The sequence below is a fragment of the Eublepharis macularius genome, chromosome 2 (genome assembly GCF_028583425.1).
Source record: "Eublepharis macularius isolate TG4126 chromosome 2, MPM_Emac_v1.0, whole genome shotgun sequence".
NCBI lineage: Eukaryota > Metazoa > Chordata > Lepidosauria > Squamata > Eublepharidae > Eublepharis > Eublepharis macularius.
The window spans coordinates 74,128,563-74,145,421 of NC_072791.1; the positions used below are offsets into that span (position 1 = coordinate 74,128,563).

At 41.3% G+C, this 16,859-nt stretch overlaps 1 protein-coding gene across 2 annotated transcripts in view; it reads left to right on the top strand.

The window, feature by feature from the left end:
- The window catches only part of DCAF5 (DDB1 and CUL4 associated factor 5), a 57,991-nt gene that overhangs the window by 12,963 nt on the left and 28,169 nt on the right, over positions 1–16,859 (top strand). For both annotated transcript variants that reach the window (XM_054970848.1, XM_054970849.1), the window contains exons 5-6: positions 4,094–4,223; positions 10,259–10,472. In XM_054970848.1, coding sequence (XP_054826823.1) covers positions 4,094–4,223; positions 10,259–10,472 — 344 coding nt within the window. The remainder of the gene's footprint in view (positions 1–4,093; positions 4,224–10,258; positions 10,473–16,859) is intronic.

Sequence of the window (16,859 nt, forward strand, 5' to 3'; positions counted from 1 at the left end):
AGCCTGTTGTTTTCAAAAGTTTACTGAAGAAAGAGTTCATTATAGTCCACGGGCCCAGATACAATATCCAGGCTGGTACACGTGTATTGTTACGAATGACAGGCAAAGCATGAGTTACAAATTATCAGAACTCAGCTTTAGGAAGATGCTTCCTAAACCCATGCTTTAGGAAGTATTAACTGTGGGTCCAGTTAAGGGCAGGGGGGAAGAAAATGAGGTTGGGTGAGGGTGACAAAATTGGCCTGCTCAAACTCTGGGATCTGTCTATAGATTTTTGTCCAACCTCTCCTATGAAGCGGTCAGGGCAGTGCATTTAATCAATGGTTAAGTAGGTTAGTAGAGCTGCCAGCCCCCTGGTGAGGGTGAGCAATCCCTCTCCTCCCCCACAGCAGCAGGGGAAAAAAATAAAAGGTCATTGCGTAATAGCATGGAAGTGCTATTGGAAGTAACATCACACCTTTCTAGGAGTTGTCAAAGTTCTATGGTAAAACCATAGAGTTTTTGTTGATTCATAGAGAGGACTGACTATGGTTTTACCATAGAGCTTTGTCAGTTCCTAGAGAGATCTGACATCACTTCTTGGTTTTCCTGGAAGTGGTGTTACACCAACAGCCACTCCCCCCACCATGTCTCTCCCTCCATGAGGTCTCCTGCTGGTGGCCAGATCCTGTAGGCTAGTCTGACAGAAAGTGACTGACCCAAGGTCGTCCAGTCAGCTTCATGGCCGAGTGGGAATTTGAGCCCAGGTTTCCCTGGTATTAATCCAACTGCACCACATTGGCTATCCTGGAGAGGAGATCTTTCCATCAATCATTCTCTCTTGTCTCACAAGATCCAGACTCAAATCTCCACCCTGTCATGGAAACTTGCAGGATGACCTTCGAACAGTCATATATTCCTAGCCTTATCTGCCTCACAGGGTTGTTGTAAGAATAAAATGGAGAAGAGGAGAAGGATGTAAGACAACATGTGGGAGAAAGGCAGGGTATAAATAGGGCTGCCAGGTCCCCTTACCCTCCAAGCGGGAGAGGGGGAGACCTGGCACATACCTTAATCCATTTCTTCGCACGCTCCCAGGATGGCATGACGATGTCACTTCTGGGAGTGATGTTGTCGTGTCGCCCAGGGAGCACGCCCTGGAGGCCTGTTCCCGCACATCTCCTGCTGTCCAGGTGAGTGGTGGGGGGCAAGAGGTGGGAGCGAGGGAGCCCCCCGGGGAATGGCAACTCTAGGTATAAATGAAATAAAGAAAAAAATCAGGCCTCTAACTTCTATTATGGATACATACTAATCTGCAAGGTAGTTCATGTGGGGCTGATGCAAAGACTTGACTTTTCATCTTCTGTTTGCACAGTGAAGTAGGCTGCTTGCCAGGTTTATTTCTCTGCTTCTGAATTACTTTTGGAGAAACTTGTCTTCTTCAGCTCAGCCTTTGGCTTGGTGTAGAAATGTAGAACACTGACAACTCATCTCTGTAGAGTTTGGATGAGTTGTAATTGGAGGGTTGTCAGTCTGAGTATCATCTTTGAGAATTAATCCTGGGTTTTGAAAACTTCAGTCAGAAGTTGGGATTTGGGGTGAGTGTGTGTGAAAGGTTTAGGAACTTGTTAATAGGAGTAGGAAATGTCTCTGTTGCAACTGAGTAGAGGATTGACTAGAAGAACTGGCCTGTGGTCAGGGAGATGAGTTCCAACAACATACAGGGATTTGGACAACAAAATAGCTAACAGGGCAGCTAATTGCCCATCAAGCCTTGAATTTGGACCTGCCTTCAGGCTTATCCAAAATCAAGGATACTGTATTATAGGACAGTATCAGAAGCCCTAGGAAATTGGGACAGTGATTGTATGGGTTCTGCCAGAATATTTTGGGTTGTAGGATCTTCAGGTTGTTTTAGTCTCCTTTAGGCTGTTGGTGACCTAGATAGCCCTGGTGAGCTTGATCACATCAGATCTCAGAAGCTAAGCAGCAGAAGCCTTGGTTAGTAATTGGATGGGAGACTTCCATGAAGACCAGGGTTGTGGAGGCAGGCAATGGCAAGCCACCTCTGTTAGTCTTTTGCCATGAAAACCCCACCAGGGGTCGCCATAAGTGAGCTATGACTTAAGGGCACTGTTCCACCACGCTGTCAGTACAGTTACTGTTGTTGTGGCCTATACATAATAATGATAAAAAATGAAAAGTATTTATAAAAGGATGAAAATCACCAACTTTATTAAAGTAGGTTTTAAAGACATTAATTTGGATGGCAAATTAGTTTAAATTAAATGGGCTGTCAAGTACTTATAACTTTTTTGAGAAATTACCTTGTAAACTTACAGTATGCAAGTGACCATAAGTTTAAGGCTTTTACACAAAATGGCTTGCCCAGCCTTTATGTAAAGATATAAAATCTGCAGCAGGAATCTTGCTACTTTGAGTCAGAAATCTTACAAGTGGTTTTATTTCTAATAGTGGGTGTTTTCTCATAAAGAGATATTAAACTTCTGCTCACAGAAATGTGCCAGTGTGCTGTAATGGTTAGAGTAAAAGACTACAGCCTGGGAGACCGAGGTTGAATCCCCATGGTGACCTTAGGAGAGTTGCACACTCTCAGCCTAACCCGCCTCACATGATTGTTGTGAGGATAAACTGGAGGAGCAGATGTGAGCTGCTTTAGATCCCCATTTGGAAGAAAGAAAGGCAGGATGTAAATAAAGTAAATAAATAAATACTTTTAAATGTAATGCATGGATTCTTGGCACAAAACCTGGACTGTTTCCATGCAGGGTTTTACTTGGATTGGAGCTCAGTTTGCCCCCACTTTTGGGGGGAGCTTCCACACAACACCTTGCCCTTTCCAAGCATGAGTGTTGGGGTTTCTGAGGCTTTCTCTGTTAAACTGGAGCAAAGAAAAACCTCTTTTGTTCTAACTTGAGTGTTTTCTACACAAGGACAGGCTTGTGTGCTTTCCCTGTTGCGGCTTCCAGTACAGTGCAGCAGCAACAGGCGCTCAGGTTTCCTCATCCTTTCCCTGACCCAGTCCTTCAGCAGTGTCCATTTCCAGAGTGTCCGCATCACCAATTTTTTCAGGGTTTTTTAAAGTCAGCAGTTGAATATTGTTACATCACTTGAATGTTATAATTATCTGTGTATCGGGTTCTGTGCATTCCCAGCTTTCATCTAAAACAAAAAGGAAGTCTCTAGCTCCTTTCACTGTCTTTTCCCTGATCTCCACAACTAAAGGGGCTCAAGACTTAATTTTTTAAAATGAAAGCTCGGAATTCAGAGATCCTGATACACAGATTGCTATATTGTCATAAGGATACTCAGTTGTCGTTTTTTTTTTAAAGCCCCCTCGTGTGTGTGGAGGGAGAAATGGCTGCTGCAAGGGTAGGGAATATGTTTGCTGTGTAGGCAGGATGGGGAAAATCTGAGCTTTCGCACCTACACAGCAGAGCCATTTGTGCATCATTGTGATCTTTCTCAAAACATGGAATGAAAGCAAGCTTGAGAAAAGCCAGGGAAGCCCCAGTAGATGCATGAATGCACCATGATGTTGTGGGGAAGCAGGAAAAGACCCTGTTTCCCAGTAGGATTGAACACAGGGCAAATAACCTGTGTGGAAACAATCTTAAAGGGATATGATACATTGGCTACCACCAGAGCTTCCATGTACAAGTTGGAGGGGGGCAGAGCTTACTGCCATTTTCAAAATGGCAAGCCTCAGTGCCAACATTTCCCCCACCTTTTCAGCCTTCTAACGTGGCTTTTAAAAGACTCAGCTGTTGCAGGGATGGGGGCAGGAAAACTCTCAACAGGTCAGCACTTTTGCATCAACAATAAGGGAGTGAGGATATGCCCCCATCAGTGAGCAGTTTGGGGATGCCACCCAGGCCATCCTCTAGCTTGCTGCTGCTTTCACAATGAGGGAGACTTTCCCTCCTGCTCCCTAAGTGGAACCAGCCCTGGTTGATGTCAATCCTCTTTGCTAAAGATCATGTTAGCAAACATCATGTTTTCAGATCTCTCCTAAGAGAAGTCAAGCCAGATGTTAAAATATTGCATAATAGAAACAATGTTGCCTTCTTATCTGATCTGCATTTTTCAACAGATCCCTTCTGTTTGGCAAATTATCCATCAGCTTTTCATAGTGTGATGTTCAATCCAGTAGAGCCAAGATTACTAGCCACTGCCAACTCTAAAGAAGGCGTAGGACTCTGGGATATTCGCAAGCCTCAAAGGTAGGGGGCCGTAGTCTTGTTTATGTATATTTTACTTTTTTGAAGCTGGAGAGAGAAAAGCCTAGCTTACATTATGGTTTAGTATTTAGCGTCATGCAGTAATTCAACTTTTAGCATGTGAGATTTTATAGTATGTAAAATTAAATCATAAGCACTGTTAGAACTTTTCAGGAAAAGGGATCTCAGTAATGCCTGCAATTTCACAAGGTTTGCTGTTTAAGAGCAATATGGCAGAGTGAATTACTTGGTTCAGAAGGAAACTTTTGACATATCTGCATTAGATTTTGCTAGGCTAACTGCAGTGGTGTTGCTTGTGTTCTATCTCTCTTACAGACACTTTCTTTTCTTTCAAACTTAGGACACCCTGAGCCATCCTTTTATTTTATTTGCTATGGAATCCTTTTTATATTAAATTCTGCTGAACTAGTAATTCTTTCTCATGATGGACTACAGCTGTTGCTGCTGCTAGTAGCAGTTTCACAAATTTGTGTTTGGCAAAAAAAAGTCTCTACTTCAATTAATGAATACAATAAGAAAGAGGGGGAGGACTGCAGACCAAAAATAAATACATAAATAAAAAGGGGGAAGAGGGAAACAATGGGGCGGAGAAAGGGAGAAGATGATTTCTGTGCAGATATAAGGCTTGGGTTAACCAATGTTAGAAGGAAGAAAAAAGATAACAAGAAAATGGAGCAGTCGTAAGGGAAGTTACTCTTGTAATGAGCAAGTGCAGGTGTGGTTTGGAAAGAAAGATCCATAAAACCCAGGAATGGATACAAAACAATCTGCTTTTGGTTGCCATTCTGTCTGATACATCCTATGTGTGGCTTTGTCCCTAAGAATATGGTCCCAGATTCTAACATGCTGGATGAATTAATATTTGGAGCAGGGGGCAGCGGGGAGGTTGGAATTCCAGTGGGATGCCACTAGTTATCAGGCTGATACCAAAAAGTTTAGGGTAATTTTTTAAAAATGAGGTAGCAATTTTGAATTTTCGGTAAACTTACCTAAAAAGCTGGGCAAATATTTGTCCTCTTACTGTGGAAACCTCAAATGAAGAAGCCTTCTCCAGGCAGCTCCTCAACTTCATTCATTGAAAAGTAGTGTGGTGTAATGGTTAGTGTCGACCTAGGATCTGGGAAACCCTGGATCAAATCCCCATTTTGCCTTGGAAGCTTGCTGGGTGACCTTGGACCTGTCACCCAACTTTGGTGTAGTGGTAGAGCAGTGGGACTCTAATCTGGAGAACTGCCTTTGATTCTCCACTCCTCCACTTGAAGTTAGCTGGGTGAGCTTGTGTCAGTCACAGCTCTTTGGAGCTCTCTCAGCCCCACCCACCTCACAGGGTGATTGTTGTTGTCACATTTTGTAAACTGTTCTGAGTGGGTGTTAAGTTGTCCTGAAGGACAGTATATAAATCCAGTGTTGTTGTTGTTGTTGTTATTTCAGCCTAACCTACCTTACAGGGTATTGTGAGAGCAGAAGGGAGCCACTTTGGGTCCCCATTGGGGAGGAAATGTGGGGTATAAATAAAATAAATAAATAAAATTTGATTATGAGCTATCTCTTGATAGTCAGTGAAACATTATTGTTTTCGCTAAAGTGTAGCTAAAGGTTAAATCTATTCTTCCTAGCTGTATATTTGACTAGATGATACACTGAATCCTCTAGCAGCAGAGCAGAAGATCATTAATGTTACATTCCCATGTTTTCCCTGCTGGCCTGCTGTTTATTTTCTAAGTGTACTTTTGTAGGGTTTTTTTAGCCAATTGCAATGTGCCTGAAACAGAACTGTTATGAGACTCCCATACCACTAGATGGCGGTAAAGACCACACTGTGTCACAAGGTTTTCATCTTAGTAAGTGGTAAGCAAGCATATAGAATAGTTCTGTGATAATCTACCCTTATTGGCATCTTTTAAAAAGTATCTCATGTGGTTTGACTGGGAGGTCTCTACCTAAGTCCTTGGTATAAGTCGCTGCCAGTCAGCATAGGCCATACAGAGCTAGATGGATCAGTGGTCTGACTGTATAAGACAACTTCATATTCCAAGGGCCCCAAACCTTCTTTACAAGGCCATTTTATAGTCTTTTTAGACTTGTTTATGAAAGTTCATACTACAGTACTTTACGTTGCTACTGGATTCTTTAGTGTGGTAAAGAGACGGATATAAGCACTGGTGTAGAATTTCTAGAACATTTTAAATTAAATAATGTGACTTTTTTTTTTGCCAATTTCAGCTTCCTTTCAAGCCATTCCAAGATAGCATGTTTCAGACTTCATGTGACCTGTTGTCTTCTAGAAAGTTGGCAAATCACCCCCTAGAGTCCTGTTCTTTTAACAGGGTATATGGTGAATGCTGTGAACAAAAACCTACCTGTATGATGGCTTATTTGAAAGTAAACATTCAAAATCCATATTAACAACTGAGGAATATGAATCTCTATCTGCTAAATGAGACCATCTACCTCAATATTGTCCTCTTCAACTGGCAATGGCACTCCAAGATCTTAAGGAGATTTCTTTCCTGACACTTTCCTCCTGAGATCCTCTTACTGGTAATAACGAGGATTGACCTTAGGATTTTATGTACGCAATGCATGTGTTCTGCCCCAAAAGTTTGGTCTCTTCACATGTGCACCAATAGATGCACTAACGGGTGTTTCTTACAACCAAATTTGTGGCTCCTCAGTAAGGTCCAAATAGATTCTCATTTAGGACTGTTCCTTTCTGGTAAATCTGTGGTCTGCCCAAGGCCATCCAGAATAGAGGTTAGGATGGGAAAACATTCACACCTGTACCTCTGTGTTACTGGAAATGCTTGGAATACATGTGGAAACTCTGTTCTCAGAGATGCTCTTAGACCTCTCTGTCAAGGGATCTTTTGTCTGTGCTTGAAACAAGCGGAATCTTGGGCTGTACATTGTGGAGGGACTTAGAATAGTAGACAATGAAGGACTTAAGTTTTAAGTACTTAAGTTTTGGTCTATTGAGCATAATAATAGAGAAGACGAGAGAGTGGGGGAATAGTAGGGCGAGGGTTCTGTTTGAGCAGCACTTTGAGCAAATGGATGGGCCTTGGGATGAAAGAAGAGGTTTAAAGAAGCAGAGCAGAAAGTTTCATATGTTGCCTGGTCCAGAAGTCTTAATGCCGTTGAAGAAGTTCCAAAGTTCTGAGAGGGAGGGGGCCAGGTGGAAGAACGTTGCCTCTGTCCAGAGATTTTGGCAATGGAGGAGCAGACTTTGTGATTGATATCGCACCTTGATTTTCCCTTTCTGGGATGATTTTTTTTTAATCCTATTTTTCCTTGGATGCTTAGTATTGATAACATTTTTGAATTCTTTCTGTCATTGGAGCAAAATTACCAGAATTCTGTCATGACTGGGGAATTCTGGGAAGTTCTGTAATAGCAAGAATATTAGAATTCTTGATCTGAGTTGGAGAAAATCAGAAACCTGGCTGGCATTGGTGGGTTTGGAATTTTTTAAAAAAGTACTCCAGTGAGGCAAGATGAGGGAAAGATGAAGAAGCCCGAGAAAGTCGAAGTCCATGGTCATTCCAGGCAAGATGACAAGAACAGCAAAAAGATTTAGGTGGAATGATTTAATTACCTGAGTGGCAGACCTGATTAGTGTCTGTTAACAAAGATCTGAAGATGGCTGATAGTCCTGGCTTCATTTATGAAGTTTTCCAGCGAAGTCTGCATTGTAAGGCAGATTGCTGGATGGTCCTAGATGGTCAATGGTTGCTCTTGCAAACCTTGATCATTAACCATGATCTGTACTTTGATGAGCTCTCAGGAAGCCAAAGAATAGAGTCATTATCAAGGGAGTGTCCAGGCCCCCAGGGAACATGGCTACTTCCTTGTGAGTCAGTATCTTGATTATCTGTAGCCTGATCTTAATTTTTCAGTTTGAATATCAAACATGGATTTCCTCCTGCAGTCTCAGGCTTCATATAATCTGAGAAGTCATAGAGGTGGTTCAGAACCATGGCTTCTGACCCAGGTCTGGTTTGATGGTTACATTATGTCTTCTCCTTTCCCTTAATTCAGAGATGCGTGATAGAGTTAGTGCAAGTTCTTCCAGTCTTGTATGGCCATCTGTACTGTATATTGTGTATGGAAAAGGAAAAAAAACATGGAAAGGTCCTTGCTCTCCAAGGATACTATTCTTGTATTCAAGCTGTATCTCCCCATACATCCTTATTAAACAATTAGAAAAACCAAGATCTGATGAGTTTAAAAATGACTTGGCATGAGATAAGTATATTATTGTGTATATTGGCTGGTTTTTTTGTTTTGAGGTATTGTAGGCATTCTGTCCTCTTCCTTTTAAGGTTATTTTTCATCTCATTACATTGTAGACAGTTTCTGGTGCTGCTGTTCACACGTTCTCATCCTTCCTTCCTTTCCTCCACCTCCAGTATTTTCCTGATGTCATTGGCCAGAGCACAGCTCGCATACCTCGTGACCAGCCTTGGCAATGTAGATGTAATGGTTCTGGTTATGTAGTTGTGATATCTTTAAAAATACAAAACTGTTGTCCTATACCCCTGTGATATTTTTCCCCTTGCTGCTTTGTTGGGAATAAATGCTTTTTCTAATTTCAGAGAAACAATTCATTAGATAGAAAACTTGCCAAACACTCTTGAGACTTTAAAAAAACAAAACCCACACCCAACCATTTGCTTCAGCTGCCTCTTTTTTCCTGGAAAGGAAACAATGATCTGATACAAATAGTGGCTATTTGTCATTTGTAGTCCTTTTCCTTGTACCCTGAACTACAAATGGAAGTTAACTCATTTAAGCTAACAAAGTTTTACTTGGATAAAAGATTTCACTGTTCTGCAGACCCTGGGTTTGGTTGCAACTTGTGTGCTGTCTACATGGCTGATGAGCTCTTAAGAGCTACTTCACATATTTAAGTTTGTGCTAGAATAAAGCATTTTTATGTTGGCAAAAGTGTTAAACTTTTTTTCCAACAGCCCTTCTCTCTTTGCCTCTTCCTTCCAGAGACAGGGCCTTTTTAGTGGTAGGGCCTCTCCTTTTTAATGTCCCCTCCTATGAGGCTTGTAGGGTACAATGTTCCTTTTTACCCAGACTTTTAACTCTTAAATGGTTTATGGTCTGCTTCTGATTCAATGATCATTTTATATACATCATTTTAGGCCTAGGTTTTTAATTGATAGTTTTATTGTGTTAGTTGTAAGCCCCTGTGAGCATCTCTCTGCAGAGGCTGTCTCAGGTAACACATAAATATATTGTCCTTCATATATGCTCCAGGAAACTGCATAGGTGACCTGTGGATTTAATACATGATCCTGTTGGATATTACTTGGATTTTCAAACAAATGCTTTCGGTATTGCAGTATGAGAAAAGGAGGAAGGGTTTGATAACAGGGCAGGCAGCTGAGCAGAAAAGAACTAGCCAGTGTGAGAAGTAGCATGGTGTAGTGGTAAGAGTACTTGACCAGGACCTGGGAAACATTGGTTTGAATCCCCGGTCTGCCATGGAAACTGCTGGGTGACCGTGGGCCAGCTATATTCTCTTAGCCTAACCTATCTCACGGGGTTATTGTGAGGATAAAAGGGAGGAGAGGGGAATGATGTGAGCTGCGTTGGATTCCTCTTGTGGAGAAAGGTGGGGTTTAAATGAAGTAAATAAACTGGCTTGGTTGCGCTAGTACTTCTAATGATTTGGTCTGCAAACATTAGCAGGTGAAGTTTTTATGGCCTGGCAATTAGCATGTGATGATGCATTTACTGTGTAGTAAAAACAGTTACTTGTTTAGAGTTTGCTAAATTTAATATAAACTAATCCTAAAGTACAGATGTCTTTTTTGATTTTATTACTCAGTATTTGAAACAAATTCATTCCCCAATCCCCCCCCCCCCGAAATTGTTGAAGAATCATGGAAGAACATGCAGACTTTTTCCTCCCTTGAACTTGCTTGCTGCCCTGCTGTGATACAGTGCAGTATTCCTGCATTAATGAATTGTGGTGACCAATTTCTTGGTTTCCTGTTTCCTAGTTCTCTACTTCGGTATGGTGGGAATCTATCGCTTCAGAGCGCCATGAGTGTTCGGTTCAACAGCAATGGGACACAGCTGCTCGCTCTGAGACGTCGGTTGCCTCCAGTCCTTTATGACATCCACTCCCGTCTGCCTGTCTTCCAGTTTGACAACCAGGGTTACTTTAATTCATGCACCATGAAAAGCTGCTGTTTTGCAGGGGATCGTGATCAGGTAAAATTCAACAGTGGTCAAGTTCTCTGCTCTTTATGAATGAATTTTAACGATGTTGGTAAATGGAAGTTTAAGGCCTGACATTGAAATGCAGGACAGATGCATCCATTTCACCTCTCCTTTTAAAAAGCAAATATTAACAGTAAGAAACAGAACTAGCAAACCCCATCAGGTCAGTTAAACTGAGAGATGGGGAGTGGCCAAAGTAGGTTTTAGACATGGATATCCCTGGTTGAAGGCTTTTCCATGATGCCACACTAGCCAGTGTAAAGGACAAATTACTATGACTGCTAAACCAGTAAAAGGGAATCCCGCCAGTGCCTGGCCAATCATTTATTAAAATGTTTTATCCCACTTTCTAGTATAAAAATCCTCAAGTGACTTGTGTAGTAAAATTATTACATAGTAAGATCACGGCTGTTTATACAGTTAATATAATTGTGAACATTCAACATGAAAACCCTGATACCCTAGCAATCAACAGCATGTCTTAAAAATAATTTGGAGAATATCCAGCAGGAACCAACCAACAGCCATAATGTTCCAGACCATCCATAGGCATCTGAACTCAGTTAGGTAAACCAAAAACTTGCCAAAAGAGGAGTTTTCACTGTTCTTGTAAAAGTCAAGATGATGTCTCCAGACATCCTCATGGGGGAGGAAATGTACTCTTTCTGCCACTGAAGAAGACCCTGTCAGTTGCGGTCATCCATTGACATCTGATGGCAGTGGCACATGTCCGCACACTTAACTTTCCATACAATCGAGCTAACTTACACAAATGACTTTGAAAACAACCCTATGGAGGCATTGCCTTATGGCAAACAGTATGCTAGCGTGTATGCAGTATGTGTATATCATGTGCATGTGTGTATATTCTTTTGGTGTGATATGCTAAAAGCTGACCCAGCTGCATAGTAAATCCTGTACACAAACTGCACAGAATTCAGAGCAATTCATATGTCTGCTTGTTTGTATGACTGCACTTTGCTTGGTATGATATTTATAAGTTATTAATTTATTTCAAAAATATCTTTTTGTTTGCGTCCTGGAGGTCCCTAATTGTTTGGAAAGGTGACTTATAAATGCTTTCAGTAAATAAATTTTGTCCGTCTATCTGATTGAGACTCAAGATGAATTATAAAAACTGTGCAATAAAGATTAGTATAATACATACAATAAACAATGCAATGATACCTTAGAGAAGAATAAAATGACAACGGTGTAATATATCCAATCAGTATAGCTGTGGGTAGGGGGATAGCCTGAAATGTTCAGACAACTATGCTATTCTCAGTATAAAAAATGTTGTCATGCACAATTACATTTTACCACTTTCCTATTTGCTTTATAAAAGTGCCCTCCTGAACAACTCTGTTTTGTACATTCTGTGAAACAATAAAAGTGCGGGGCCTTGCTGACCTCATCAAGTAGGCCTTGCCGCATGACAGGAATGGCAGGAGAAAGTGCTGAGGTACAGGCCACTGTAGTTTCTCACCATTTTCAAGGTGGCACCTTTGCTCAGAGGAATGCAGTTGTTGCAGTGAGGTGCATCAGGAGAGGTGGTCCTGCAGACCACCTGTTTAAGAGATTAGTTATCAGCTAGTGGACAGTAACCCAAAAGTGTGTTATGTCCTCATCTGAGGTATGTGGCAGGCTAACTGAAGAAGCAGGCTGCAAAGAAACAGCCACAGAATGGGTAGAGCAGGAGAGGGGAATAAGTGAGAGAGAGATTTTGCAAATGGTAGCAGCTGCTGGAAACTTGCACATCATAACAAGTTGCACAAAGAGGGAGGAAAGTTGCAGTGGATGAAGGAAAGAGGCAAAACTCATAAAAGCCTGTGGAAGATCAATTGAACATGTGCCATGTATGTCACTAGCTTAGATATTTGTCTCTTCTGTAACTGTAATAATATTTGTAATAATATTTGATTATTTCAGCTGTGAAAAAGATAACTAGAGAAGAAAGTGCCAGAACATCTTTACTATTCTGAAAGGCTTAGAGTTTGTTTTGATGGGGAAATGTTTTTGATTTTGCACCAATGCTGCCTCTTTCCAAACCAGTTTTGTTTTGCTGAAGATACAGATTTTTGTCTAATAATAAAAGCCACTTGTCGTTGCCTTTTTCAGGCGAGAGTTAAAGTTTGCTCTGAGAATAAAACCAAAATTATCTAGATGCTATGGCATGTCCTTCAGACATTACATCACCACTAAGTCTTCTTTGTTGACATTAGGCTTGTATAGGAGAGCTTCAGGAATGTGGCAGTCACAGGGCTGCTTATTGGTAACACTTCCTGAAAAAGTTCCAGCTTTCCCTCAAATGAGCTCTGCATGCTGAGAGAGATGAATGTAGGCATGTGCGATCCAGGAACCGGGGGTAGGTGGGTGGGTGGGGGAGAAGCTGGATTTATGCCGATCTGGCTTTCCTGATTCCCATTGATAAACCCTGGATCTCATCCAGGCCCCTGGACTCTGTTGGGCCAGATTATTCAGCTGCTGCAGTCAGTGAGTGAGAGGTCAGTGGTATAAATGGAGCCAAGCTGAACTCCATGCTGTAGCAGGAGAGCAGTGCAAGGCTGGCAAGGCAGGGAAGGAGGCAGCAGGCATAATGGATTCCCGACCTATTCTACGTCTTACCCACACACCTAAAAGAGCTCCTTCAAGCCACCCTCACCAGCCACCTTTTAAACATAGAGACTTGACTTAGTTCCCCCTTAGGGATTCTCTGGTTTGACATTGGGATGCTCTGGTTTGACAGTAAGCTTTCAAGGGAGTTAATGTTGAACCAGAGAATCCCAAGCAGGGGGGGGCATGGAGTTTAAAAGGCTTGGAAATGTTTCCTCCATAGAAAATGGGAGAGAGGCTGGGAGCAGCTTGTTCATGGGGCCATAGAATTGGATCCCAGGGACCAATCTGCCTGAAATTTGATGGTGGTGAGTTAGGGAACAGTCAGGAGTAGGTTCCCTGAAAATTTGGTGGAAATTGCTTAAAAATGCCCACTTGATATAATTCCCCACAGGGAATAGCATCCAGTTAAATCTGGGATTCTCTAACCTGGATCAGAGAATCTGATTCAAATTTCAGGCATCCTGGATTTTTTAAAAAAACATGAAATCTATAGTGCCCAGATTTTGGGGGAGGGGGTGCACATCCCTAGGCTAATGAAAGATGACATGGCTTCTGCCTGTCTGTGCAATTGCCCTACAAATAACAGTGGTCAAAGCCAAAACTTGACACTGCATTTTTGAGCAAGTCAGGAACTGTCTTCTGTGTGCAGCTAAGAATGGCTTCCTTCTCTTCTAATTGACCTCGTAAAAGTTCTGTGCAGTTTAAGATTTCATGTAACTTTAGGACCAATAGGAGTGTGTATATTTACATTTTATTATTTATTTATTGCTTATAGTCTGCTTTTCTTACAGAGACTCAAGGTGGATTACACAGAGCTAGCCAGTATGGTCAGTTTCAAAGCCATTTCATTAAACTATGTAATAGAGTATATAAATGCAAATTTGCAAAGATTTAAAACCAGCAGAAATCCAATATAGAGTTGAAGAAATGCTGAAACAGAGCATAAGCAATTCTAAGACTGATATATTAATCAACATAAAAACTACCTAGTAGGAACGTATTTACAGCAACAAATAGTACATAGTGCAATTTGCAACTACAGACTAACACAGTTAACTCCTCTGGATCTAGTAGTATATAGTCATTGGTCTCCCGTTTACTGCATTTCTTTGAGACCGCCTCCTTACAATGCAGCCCTCCTATCTGATTAAAAGCTCTCTTGAATACTTCAGTTTGCATAGTTTACAGAAAGCCAGGAGAGTGGGAGCTTTCCTGACCTCTTCAGGTAGGCTGTTCCGTAAGGTGGGGGCCACCACAGAAAAAGCACGTGTAGGGGCAGTTGTATAGCTTGTTCTGTACATCATGTGGGTAACCTGCCTTGCCCTCTGTGAGGTTATCTTGGGGTAGAGGGGTAACAACTGAAAAAGCCTGGTCCTGGTTGACGTCAGAATCCACTTGGCGCAAATGCCTGGATGGATGGAGTGAAGGTGCTGCATGGGGTGCTTATAGAAGAAGCCGGGCAAGTATGTGACTAACTGATTCAGCACAGTTCCAATAGAAGATTAGTGCAATAAAAGGTGTAGTTACTCCAGAACAAGGTTTCCTGTCTGCAATGGTCAACTAAAGCAAAAGAAAAAAAGAGCCACAGTGCAAGAGCTATTATAGAAACAGAAAACCCCATGATAACCTAACTAATAACAGTTTTGAAGAAAATAATTTAACAATTTTAACTGTCTGTATGTTCTTTAAATAAATACTTGAAAATATACATGAACTATATTTACATAATATATTTTATCAAACATTCATGGAAAGTGAGATTTTCAAAAGGTACATTAGCAAAACAAATTTTTAAGGCTACATGAATAAAGTGATACACAATAACTCCTGTCTTGTGCTGACAACAGCTGCCCTGCAAGTTTAGTCCACGGGCAGTAGCATTTCTACTCCCAACGGCTATAACACGACAGTTGGCTGGCTGGAAAAACGGCTGTTTTTGCCAGGTCTTCCTCAGGTGTATTTGCCAAATCCATAAAACACTTTGGTAAATTTACATCCCCAATACCATTCAGTACCATTCAATATTGTACAGTCAAAATGCCTTGAAGTTTGACAGCCGTTATTGTGTATTGCTTTATTCATAGATCCTTAAAAATTTGTTTTGCTAATGTACCTTTTGAGAATCTCACACTTTTCATGAATGTTTGATAAAATATATTATGTAAATGTAATTCATGTATATTTTTCAAGTATTTATATAAAGAACAAACAGACATAGTTAAAATTGTTAGATTACTTTATACAATGGTCAACTGGCATGCTCTCCCTAGTCATGCTTGTGCTTCAGAATTATAAACTACCTATTACAAAGGCACTTAAACATAAACCATTTGCATATGTTCATGTGTAAAAAGCAGACCAAAATTTACTTACTTATATTTATTTAGTAACTGTTTATCCTGCCCTTCATCCAAGGAATTTAGGGTAGACTGCATAGTTCTTTCTTCCTCCATTTTATCCTTGCAATAACCTTATGAGGTAGACTAGGCTGGGAATAAGTGAATGGCTCAAAGTCACCCAGTGAGCTTCCATGGCTGGGTGTGGATTTGAACCTGAGTCTCCCAAATCCTAGTTCAACACCCTAAGGACTATGCCGCAGAAAAGTGAAGGAACAGTAGGTTAAAAATTACAAGAGTGTTTTAATATGGTAACTTTTGTGGCTGTAGACTAATACTGAAAAATTACTTAGTGTGGGCAGTAGGGGGCAGCAGTGACTATTAGACATTTAAATTGGAAAAATACTCGGGTGACTATATTCACAAAAATCCAAGTGCTAATGAGCACCACTCTATATACACTATTATAAGCTACATATATATCAAAGACAGAATATGGAAAATATAAATTATATGTACTTAAACATTAGAATATATAACAGCTAAGGGCTATCAAGACACAATCAACTTATAGTAACCTCTCAGGGGGTTGCTGTTGCTTTCTTCTGCATAGCTACCCAGGTCTTCCTTGGTGGTCTCCCATCCAAATACTAACTGTGGCCAACCCTGCTTAGCTGCCAATCTCTGACAATGTGATCTTTACACATTTCTTACATAACCATAGGGCAACAGAACACATAACAGAGAACAGAATATGGTAGAAAAATGTGACAGGAATCTAATATTGTATTCTTATTTTGAAATTTCTTCATCAGAAGAGTACAAAGTTAAAGTAAGATGAAATTTTTGTAATTAGTTCTCCAGCCTCTGATTTGTAATCAGAACAGCTGAGCCAGTTTGGTGTAGTGGTTAAGAGCACGGGACTCTAATCTGGAGAGCCGGGTTTGATTCCCCACTCCTCCACGAAGCCAGCTGGGTGACCTTGGGCGAGTCACAGTTCTCTGGAGCTCTCTCAGCCCCACCCACCTCACAGGGTGATTGTTGTGGGGTAATAATAACACTTTGTAAACCGCTCTGAGTGGGCATTAAGTTCGATGTATTGTCGAAGGCTTTCACGGCCGGAGAACGATGGTTGTTGTGGGTTTTCCGGGCTGTATTGCCGTGGTCTTGGCATTGTAGTTCCTGACGTTTCGCCAGCAGCTGTGGCTGGCATCTTCAGAGGTGTAGCACCAAAAGACAGAGATCTCTCAGTGTCCTCTCAGTGACACTGAGAGATCTCTGTCTTTTGGTGCTACACCTCTGAAGATGCCAGCCACAGCTGCTGGCGAAACGTCAGGAACTACAATGCCAAGACCACGGCAATACAGCCCGGAAAACCCACAACAACCAGGGCATTAAGTTGTCCTGAAGGGTGGTATATAAA